This window comes from Plodia interpunctella, chromosome 13 (genome assembly GCF_027563975.2).
Source record: "Plodia interpunctella isolate USDA-ARS_2022_Savannah chromosome 13, ilPloInte3.2, whole genome shotgun sequence".
Lineage (NCBI taxonomy): Eukaryota > Metazoa > Arthropoda > Insecta > Lepidoptera > Pyralidae > Plodia > Plodia interpunctella.
The window spans coordinates 2,181,735-2,192,628 of record NC_071306.1 but is presented as its reverse complement, the minus strand read 5'-3'; the positions used below and the strand labels follow the sequence as shown (position 1 = coordinate 2,192,628).

Below are 10,894 nucleotides of genomic sequence, written 5' to 3'. Positions count from 1 at the left end.
AGGACAACTCGGACTTGACCGTCCTACCTATAGACGAGGTCACCATGCCGGAGGAAGACGTCAGCGACCTGAGGGATGTCGTCGATGCGATCAACAAATTATGCGAGACCATGAAGACTTCGCACTATGATGACGCGGAAACTAATGAAGGAGCGGCTTGCGAACCGGAAATATGTAAAGTTTATGAGGAATCCGCTATTATTCCTCAGCATACAACCGCCATCTCCGATCAGCCCGAAGTCGCCGCTTACGTTTATGAAGAAGCGACTATAGTTCCACAATACACAGAATACTATACAGATTTGATTAGCCCGGGAGAGATATCCGTACAGAAAGTTGAAACGTATACGGATACGGTCAACCCAGACGAATTATTAGTTCGAAGAGTAGACTCTTATCGAGATATAGTCATCCCTGAAGAGTCATCAGATCAAAAAGTAGAATCCTTTAGGGATTTGGCTACTCCCGAAGAAGTACCAGTTCAAAGAGTGGAAACTTATCGTGCGGAAAGATGGAGCGATTCTCAGATTTCGCTGCCCGGACAGACTGAGGACGTAGAAACCGTGACGTCCGATACGGAACCGGCGGCCGCACAGTGCGAACCGCTTAGCGAAATGTATTATACGGCTTCTTCTGAAGTGTCTCTTTTGTCCGATTTGGAATTACCAGATAAAGCTCAAATTGATAACGATTCCTTGCCGGAAAAGGACTCCAAAGACGATAGAAAAGAATGTGTGATAGCGGGTCACGTGGCGGCCATGAGGGAGCGGTTCGAAAGTATGACGCGCGCCAACACGCCGTGTCCAGACCTGATGAGGTCCATGTCGCCTTCCCTAGACTTTAGGAATATTACTCCCTCGCCTGATCACTTAGGATAGTTAATCTTCAAGTGTGTTCCAATGGTTCTTTATTATAGATTAGTTTTGTGGATGGTCTTGTAAAGGGTTGGTATCAGTATTTGTGTAAAATTGCTAGTCCTCGTCTTAAACACCAATTTATAGAAACGTGCCAAGGTGTCATACACCGGTAGCTAAGCGGTTGTGATTATTTTCCGTAGCTCGTTTGATCGCAATTAACAAAAAGGTACATATCGAGTGTTTAGTTGTTGTTTAGCCATTTTCAAGGCAATAAAGAATTATAGAATTAGGTGAAGGCTCGCTAAGAGTTAGTTAATGTAATCATGTAACGAAATTATGATGCAAATTATATCCCATGTTTATCGTGATTTTGGAAGCTCAAATTTTGTAGTTTTATAATTATTACAGAATTGATTAACATATTTAGGTATATACCTATATAATATACGTCGTGTAACTCAGACCAAGTAGCTTGTATGGCCAATAGCCAATTCAAAAAATCTTGAGTTCCGAAAAATAAAATGGATTTATACGCAACTTTTCAAAGTGAAAGACACAAGCCAATATTCATTTTATTTTTCGATCGAGAAACAGAATATTTTAGAAAATACAGTTATATGAGGAGAACGATTCGTAGACAGAACAAAAAAATAGAAATTTTAGGCGATATATATTTTTCTTCATCCAAAACTTGCCATAAAATTTGTGCAGTGCAAAAACCATCCTAATTTTTATCTTTAATTGGTGCAAACTGAACTAGAACATAGAGCTCCCAAGTTATCGTTTTGCATTATTCGTTGCATTTTTGAAGTTGCCATAAATATATTAAATAAGTTAACGTTGATAAGTTTGTTGCGACATTGATTTTAACGTCGTTTACTTTGAAATTATCTGTTGTGAATTTTCTAACGTAAAATATTTAATTGGGTTAAAAGATACTTTACCGTGATACTAGTTTGATACGATAATTTTTATAATTTTTATTAATTTATAAGCCCGTTGTAATCCACGTACTTATCGTAAGGGTTTGGTATTAATAGTCCAACAGTCTAGTATAGTAGTCTTGTATTGAAATGTGTTATGTGTACAGATGGAACCTTTATTATTGCAATTCAATATACAGCTTTATTAATAAATAATGTTTGTTATTCAACGAAATCAACCAATAATCCCTTGAGAATTAATACTTACCAGAAGGTGATATATAACTGCACTCTAGCGCCACCATCATGATTTTTACAAATTTCTTGTTTATTAGCAAAAACTAAAAAACATCTGAATTATTCTATAACTAGCTGCGCCCCGGGGCTTGGCTCCCATGGGAATTCGGGACAAAAAGTATGTTATTCCAGGTTATTTTCTACCCGTGCACCAAATTTCATAACAATCGGTCCAGTAGATAATGCGTGAAGAGATAAGAATCAACAAACTTACTTTCCCATTTATAGTTGGAATATATTAAAGAAATTTATTGGATAGCATACAGTTTTCCATTACACAATGTAGTCTATGAAGATTTTGGTGGCCGTGTAGTGGATTGCATGAAAATGTTTGGACATGTGATGAATGTTTTTGGGCACATGGCAGGAAACATAGACAATTGTGCAGTAAATTATTGGATAGCTAATTATGTATTTTACTGGGATTTCACAACGCCTGTTTAATTGTTCACAAAAATCTCAATTTTACCAGACTTTCCAGAAAGTGGGCACCCTGAATGTAAAACACGCAGCACCAGCCATTGATATGCAGCGATGGTCACATATTACTTACTACACAATGTTGCAGGGGAGACTAAAGCCACAGATACACTAGGGAATATTTGAGGCGCAACATATCGTTCTTTCCTTATCATTACAATTTGCAGGAGTGATATAGACTATGTGCTATATCACTCGAGTCAGTGATTATGTTGCGCGTCAAATGTTGCTTAGTGTATTCCTAGCTTAATAAGAGTACTCGTATTATGGTAGATTTTTAGTTATGCACATTTCTGTAATCTGCTAGGTATTCAAAAATTATTCAGATCAAAAATAAAAACAAAAAATCCTACCCATGGAAAGTTTCACCATTATTAATGCATATGAAATTGGATTGATGTATAATCCAATCTGCACAATTTAGAATATTAATAGTTGAATGAGATTTGTGGTTCCTCCTGTGTTCGTGTCTCAGATTATAGAAAAAGGTGTGTTGTTGTGTGTTGAAATATACCAAAAATATCAATTCTCTCTTATGCTCGGTTTCAGAGTTTTTTAACGGCAGTTTATTTATTAGATAGCGCTATTCCAACCAACAGCGTGATTCGAATAGCGCTATCGAATAGATAAACTGCCTCTAACCCAGAAAACGGGCATTAGACAGGCAGTGTATATTGTTTAGTGTATGTAACTATAGACTATAGATATGTATTGCTGCATTTGGTTACAACACCAGTACGCACTATCATGTGGAAATTATGGGTGCATATGATAACGACATTTTGACAATGTGATGTGAAGGAAAGTGGTAGCAATTAATTAGCCGTTCCAAATATTAGGATTTAAATTTTTTATAACTTAGTAATTTATAAAATTTTATATACAACGTTGATACATAAGCACATTCATTCGGAACAGCCAAGGAATATTAAATAAAAGTAAGTTTCAAGTCCACAGCATTTATTGAGTAAAATAGTCAAAATCTACAAGAGTAGGCAAACGTCACAACTTCATGTGGAAATGCTTAAGAAAAATTCAAGGCAGATGATAACATTAACAATTCAATCTCGATTATCCTTACACACATCTTAACACCAGAAATTAAGTATATTCACTACTGAAATCTGTCGACAGTCTATGCGAGAGCCGGTGATAGAATAGATAACGTAATCGCGGGGACAGGGGGCCGGAAATCCAACAACGCTAGTTGTGACTCGACTCGTCGCCTGCGGTCGGCCGCCGCGGCCCGGTCCGCAGGGAACCCCGGCCCAACCCCAGCGGGCGACCGCGGTCACCTGTCCGGCCTTACCTGGCGTTAGTTCCCGACACCGCGTTATATATGTGACACAGTTCAAGCGGACGTTAACTATAGCGAGCGCCTACCTTCGCTCGCGTCGCCGTCTCTGTCAAACGGTTTGCGTTGCGAGCGGCGGTTACCGGAAGCGGGGCTGCATCATGGGAAGGCCGGGGACTCCGCCGGGAAACATGGCGCCCATCGGCATCATGCCGCCCGGGAGCAGCATACCTGCGCACACGAGCCGCGTTAGTGAGGGCCGCGAGAGTGCGGCAGCAACAGGGGACCGGGGTCCAACACGCGGCGGCGCCGGTGTGACTGCTAGCAATCGCCTGTCGGACCGCCGTACATCCATGTGCCCGCGCGACCCGCTCTAGCTAGTGCTACACGGGACCTATATACTTCATTTGCGTAGGTACGTCAACATTCATTACTCTCTTATTGGACAATATCAAAACAGATAGTCTATTTAAAAAAAAGACACCCACGATCATATGAAATCATGTTGAGAAGAGAGAAAACACAGTTTACAGAGTTAGTCTAATATTAAAAAGTGAAGAAAGTATCACTTTCAGACCTTATGTACATCGATTGCGAAGTGACACTTTGTATTATTTGACATCTATTTGTATGTACCCAAACAAATGAACTATAAATACGGATGGCATGTCGGTCTAAATACGAATGATGATCGCTAGACGGGACCTACCGAGCGGTGGTAGCCCGGTCGCACTCTGAGGTCACATGTATGCACTCAATGTGGCGATATAAGGTGCAGTATAAGCAAAGGAACACAGGTAGGTAGGATAAATAATTCACATGAAAAATCACACTTTCAAAATAATCGGCGATGTAATCGTATCCGTAGACATGCATGTTTCAGTGTGATCGGAGATGGTTGCTCGTAGAATCCAATTCAGCCAACGACTATTAACTCGTTCGTTTCATGCACATTGTAAAGCGACAAACTACTGAACGTAAATATAATATTAGTGTACCCACCCGTGAAACCGACAAAAAGTCATATTTTATATGACACTACGAGAAAATCGAGACAGTAATAAGATAAGAGCTACTACAATAAGCAAATCCATTAAGGAATGTGAATAAAATTACCGCTCAATAATCCGATCCCCGTGAGGGTGGCACATCAAAATCACAGTTTAACTCTTGGAAGTGTTTGCCTAGAGGTCGGCTAGGGGGGGGGCCGTGTTAGTGGGTGTTAGGATGAGTTACAAGCTGTTATGTGTTTGTCTATGAGATGAGACAATCGAGTGGGCTGCCGGCCTCCGCACGTTGCTTATATTAGAGAAATACAAGGCACCCACCGAGCGTCGCCGGCAACTGGATCTGCCCTCATTATAGCGAAACTATTGCAGAGCTCGCCGCGCTCTTAAAACATAATCCATTTGCACAGACAATTAATTTCATATCTAATTGGATTTAGGAGTTGTCGTGGAAAATAGAAAATACTATGAATGCATTACAATTTATTTTTTTAAAAGTCAATAAACACTATTTTCCACGTCGATAAGTTTGCTAACATTATGACAATCTCGACTGCATCTATTGAGCAAACATTCAAATGAATGCTTCAGTTGACACACGTTACAATCAGTAAACAAGAAGTTCACTCATACTTAATCTTAATAAAGTTCAATAATAATACTGTTGTCTTAACATTGCCGTGATGAAAATGTTATCCTAAGGCAATTTCATTAGAATTATAAAAAAATATGGACGCATATGTGATGAGTCTACACCTGTTTCCTCTCTTTAGAATGTGATGACCAGTCTTTCCAAACATTTCGTAAATAAATTCATGTTGTACATCATAAAAATTTAAGATGTCGCAATTTTGGACTAAGTAACATCAAAAATACATTTTTTTATTAAATAATTAAATAGTGACATTTGTTGTGCGACATCAAGTTAATAAATATGAACCTTAAATCCTAATTCCTATATGAGAATTACAAAACTTTCAGAATATTTGACACTGCTTATCAAGATTAAAAAAATTGATGACAGTGTGCCAAAGAGGCCACAGACAATAGTATCACTTCAAATTTGATATTATATTACAAACACACAAATGGAATCTAACGGTAGCGATCGAACTTTATGGAACAACTATAATGTAATCAATACCTGCTGATATTTGCAAATTATTGATAAAAACTACACAACGATTATCATAAAAATTCAGTATACTAGTATAAAATCACAATTATTTTTTATTACATTACATACCAGCTGCTGCGCAATCTGATAGCCGAGAACGGTAACAATCATATTGGCTGTTATAATAGGTTTCTCATTGAAACCAAATCAAATATTTTTAAGAGAATTTTTATTATAGTATTGGTACCGACCAATACTGTTATATTCAAAATTCACATAGAAAACATTTCATTTGGCTTCAATCAAATCTATTAGATTACATAAATACGATTTCATTGACATTCCATTACGAATATCAATGGAATGTCAAAATGATTTGAACACAAAAATCGTTTGCACACGAAACGTCATTGTCAAACCTAGCAGCAGCCGAAATAGAAAAAAAAAAAGAATGTCAAAATTTGCAAAGACCGCAGTCTACCGATAATAGTTGAGGTAACCATACTGACCGGGCTGTATGGGGCGCATGAGGTTGAACTGCGGCATGACGGGCAACATGCCCATGACGGGCGGCATGGACACCGGCACGCCCACGCGCATCGGCTGCATCACGAGCCCCGCCGGCGGCAGCAGCGGCCGCCGCAGCTGCCGCGCCGCCGCCACCGCCGCCGACATGTGCGCCGCCACCTGCAAGTACTGCGGTGCTTCATCTCTTATGCTGCTGGGGGCGAGACTCGCGTGCTGATATTATGTGGCCGGCGCTCCACCAGCCAAGGTGTGCCCACACACTATCGACAAACGGTTCGTCTAATTTTGCCGTACAAGTACATTGATTTTTCCTTGCGGCAAATAAAAGCTGCACACTGAGGGATCCGTGTCACGCCACAGAAAGTGCTGTTTATGTGGTGTCATATTTGGTGAGATGTGTGAAATCTCTCGTTATTTTGACATCTGTGTGTTTACAGTTTTATTTGTATTCAAGAGTTAATATTTACCGCATGAACACGAACTGTTTGTCGATAGTGTATAGCATTATGGAGGACAGCAAAAATGATCAAGTCAAATGTAAGCGACTCCCCTCCATAAGGCACCTTTTCTCGTGGAACGTCACATTTGGTGGTTCCTTTGTGATTGTTTCTATTGTTACGTTTATTTGAAATTTGTTACTTTTACTTTAAATTCATAATTGCCCAATTGTAAAATAGTTTTACTTGTATGAACTGAATGTTTTACTAGGAAGAGAATTTACAACATTACAAAACGCAACCCAACGTCCCAAAAGCCAGAACTCTAAGGTAAGTAATTCGATAAAAGTCTAAACATTTACTCATGCTTTATCAAGACAAACTTTAACTTACACATCGATCTCCAAATCAATAAAAGAAAAAAAAAAGATACCTACATTTAAACTATCAAAATAAAAATAATTAAAGCTCCCGTAACCAAATGAACAAAAAAATCTACCAAAAATCACAAAAGCGACCACCACCGTTGCGGGCAAAAGGTAAAAGATAGAATCTCACCTCGGCCTGGCTGGTGCTGGGGGTGATGATGGGCTGAGCCATCTGCGGCTGGCTGTGGGGGGCGTCGGGCTTTGGCTTGGGCCTGTAGCGCGGCTGCCGCGCGCGGATCTCCTCCAGCGACACATCTTCAGGCGGATGTATAATTTTGGAGCCGGCCCCTGTGGCGGTGACGAGCGGACACGAGTTGGCGGCCGGAGGCTTCACGTCCCCGTTCTCCTTCGCGTCCGCGCCCGCCGACGTCGACGTGGTGGGCGGGGCGCTGATTGTGGCATTGCTGCGGTAATGTGGGGACGTGTTAAATGGTATTGAGAATTTTAATAGTTAAGGTTTCGAGTTGTTTTCCAAATAAAATAAAAAATAAAGAGTTTCATCCACGTTTACACCGGCATAAGGTGAAAAGGATCCAGATTAAAATGTCTCCAATCTTCTATTTACTCTTTATAATACTTCTTATTAAAATTAACAAAAAGTATTTTTAGTAATCAATCAAATATTTATACATTTGATATATATATAAAGATACCCATAAATTAATCAAATAAAATATTGCTGATTATTTTGCATAATATTGTGAAATCATTATTGACATTGAGGAATCAAGAACTGACCGAAACCTTCACCAAAATCAAGTTATGGTAAGTTCTAAGTGCTCCTACCTGTAAGCAGGGAAGGTAGGCTTATTTGGTGTTGAGGTGGGTATACTCGCCGCAGGGAATAGAGGACGCATTCCAGGCATCATCATCCTTAAAAAGTAAAAAACAAATGTAGGTATATAATTTATTAGTATAGTTTAAAACATACTATCCATATCCATCCATACTAATATCATAAAGAGAAAATATCTGTATTTTTGTTTCCTTGTTTGTAATGAATAATCAGAAAAACTACTGCACCAATTTGCATCAAATTTAACATAAGGATAGACAAAATCTTCAGGAGTAACAGAGGCTCGTTTTGATTATGGTTTTAACCGAGCAAAGTAATGTATCTCCTATGTTTCCAAAATGATCATAATAGGCAAATTGATATTAAAATCCCTAAAGAACCTTATGTAAATTATGATGTATTATAACCACTCAACTGCAATAAATGATAAGTTACTGTATGGTAGCAGATGTTACCTTCAACTTCAAATAAAAGGAAACATTCCAAAAATTATATGATATCAATAGCTTAGCTTTTAACTGAATAAAATTTAAATGGTGCCTCACCTAGGTGCCTGCATAAATTGAGACATCATGGGGTTCATAGGCATAGGCCCGTACATGCCCGGGGGCACGGGGCCCATTGGTGTGGGGAGGATGCCAGGTGCCACTGTCGACGGACCTGCTCCTAACTGAAAACAGTTTACTAATGTTTACTTCATTCTTCAATATTAAAATTTTATTTTAATATATGTAACAATGATTCTAAATATAATAGAACTCAATATCACAAAAGGAAAAAAATAGAAAATTGCACTAAGTGACAAAGTTATAATCAAAATATTTTTTTCATAAACTGAAGGTTGGTCACCATAGCCAACACCTGCAAGAACTTTTGTCACAGTATCCATATACAGTAGTATATTATACTGTACAGTATTAAATATAGTTGACAACTAGATAACACATGTAAAATGTAATGACCCAAGAGATATTAACTATTTCATTATGTAGGTAAGATTTTTGTATGTCAACCAACATGTATCATAAACTTTGTAATTGTCAAAATAAAATAAACTTTTAAAATCTTATAGCATGGGAATGTTTACATAACAAGTAACTACCTGTATAGGTACCTACCTATATTATCTATTGCACATTAGATTTATGCCAACTTTCATAAATAGCCAATCTATATTTAATCAATAATATTTCAATAATTTGACTTACTATTGTCATTGCCGATAGTTAAAGGTTTAACCTTTGTGAAATACCTATAATAAAAGTTCCCTTACCAAGGCCGGCGTTGCTTTTTTCTTTGCCGCCGGTTCATCATCCTCACTGTCCGACCCCTTGCCCCCACCTAAGGAGTTAAAGTGTTATAGTAACAAATAATAAAAAACAACATTCGTCTACTCACCATTGTTGGAACTAACTACACATCCATAACATGTAAAGACTACAGTGCCTGGAGTAAATATGAAGACTTAATACATACATTCAGGTCCAACTGTAGGTGCTCAAAATAAAACTTTTTTATACCTGACTTCTGCTTTTCATGCTCCTTCACATCCTCAGGTGGGATACCTTCCATACCATAGATTTCTATTTCAATATTTGACCTATTTGGTAATGAATTTGGAACCTTATCTATGGCTTCTTTGTGAACCTGAAAACGTAAAAAATAACACTTAAGTATTTAGATATGCATATTTGTCTAAAATTATAAAGGCAAAACATACAATATTATAAATATTTACGTATTTCAAAGAGAAGTGCACGTAGACAAGATTTCTTTAAAGATATTAGTAGGTACAAAGAGTTAAAAAAGGAGCTAGGTATGGCGTGGGCGGGCGGGGCGCTTGCCAAGAAGGTAGGGCGTGCACATGGACTCACCTGCATGCAGTGTATTGACAATCCTGGCCCAGTGTACAGCTTCTTGTGACAAATATGACATTTGAAATGTTTCGCCTTTTGATGTTGGATCAGAATCTTTTCGTCGTCAAATTCCCTGTTACAATACCTATGATAATGATGCTAAGGAAATTATTGTAAACACATAACAAATAATAATTGTAGTTAAAAAAAATAATTTCTTGACCTAATTCAATTAAGGTCATGTGCAAATCTCACAAATATTGTAGATTGAAAAGGATACCAGCACCAAGGTTTAGAAGCCTTCTTCTTCTTCCTGCCCATTGTCTTGAAACACTAAATAAACCTACGTTTATAAACTTTTAATATTAATGCTTAAAAATACGTTTAATCTATAATTATATCACAGTTATTTCTTCCCAATTTTTTATCAAAACAGTAGGGTTATACACACAAAACTTCACGAATTAACTCAAACAAAATGGCGGAGAGCAAAGAAGCAAGCAATGGCGTAGCGAGCCAGTCAGCGAGAAGAATGAATAGAATGAATGAACATAGACAATTCAAAGACAAATCTATATTTGTTAATAGCAACACCAGGCCAGTATTAAAAAGGCAGAGAAAAATATAGACTTCGCCATGTAAGTAGGTAGAGAAAGGTCTGACGGGGTCTATCCCCGTCATATATTTAGAAAGACATGCATCTCAGACTTGTACCCGTATTGTATACATGGATTTAGTAAGTACTTCGTTGTACGGAGTACTTACTAATTCCATGACTCCACCGTAATATCTTCCGGTTCTCTCATACAAGAAAGATGTTTTTGTCATGGAATGAGTATCTACTCCACGGAGTAATTCCATGGTTTACTATTAT

The 10,894-nt window shown here is 38.1% G+C and overlaps 2 protein-coding genes across 3 annotated transcripts; one reads left to right on the top strand and one right to left on the bottom strand.

Moving 5' to 3' along the window:
• The first annotated feature begins 44 nt into the window (after positions 1-44).
• LOC128674527 (uncharacterized) lies at positions 45-1,996 on the top strand. The gene has a single exon (XM_053753106.1). It carries the CDS (start codon positions 45-47, stop codon positions 876-878), a length of 834 nt encoding a protein of 277 aa, XP_053609081.1. The 3' UTR covers positions 879-1,996.
• Positions 1,997-3,500: 1,504 nt separating this feature from the next.
• BuGZ (Bub3 interacting GLEBS and Zinc finger domain protein) lies at positions 3,501-10,546 on the bottom strand. Of its 2 annotated transcripts, none has more exons than XM_053753104.2 (9): positions 10,301-10,546; positions 10,039-10,165; positions 9,685-9,811; positions 9,438-9,505; positions 8,710-8,834; positions 8,155-8,241; positions 7,499-7,772; positions 6,485-6,671; positions 3,501-4,082 (listed from the first exon to the last, which is right to left on the bottom strand). In XM_053753104.2, the coding sequence occupies exons 1-9, from the start codon at positions 10,339-10,341 to the stop codon at positions 3,991-3,993; spliced, it is 1,128 nt and encodes a 375-aa protein (XP_053609079.1). In that variant the 5' UTR covers positions 10,342-10,546; the 3' UTR covers positions 3,501-3,990. The 2 variants fall into 2 exon arrangements, with proteins under 2 accessions (XP_053609079.1, XP_053609080.1); XM_053753105.2 differs by having other exon boundaries at positions 6,485-6,662.
• Between the last annotated feature and the right edge of the window lie 348 nt (positions 10,547-10,894).

Excerpts from the sequence above, each read along its gene's own strand:
- LOC128674527 (XM_053753106.1), top strand. The coding sequence starts at position 45 with ATGCCGGAGGAAGACGTCAGCGACCTGAGGGATGTCGTCGATGCGATC.
- BuGZ (XM_053753104.2), bottom strand. The coding sequence starts at position 10,341 with ATGGGCAGGAAGAAGAAGAAGGCTTCTAAACCTTGGTGCTG. Across the intron at positions 9,506-9,684 it reads GCATGAAAAGCAGAAGTCAG|GTGGGGGCAAGGGGTCGGAC; the intron begins GTATAAAAAAGT and ends TTAACTCCTTAG. Across the intron at positions 7,773-8,154 it reads CCTACCTTCCCTGCTTACAG|CAATGCCACAATCAGCGCCC; the intron begins GTAGGAGCACTT and ends ACATTACCGCAG.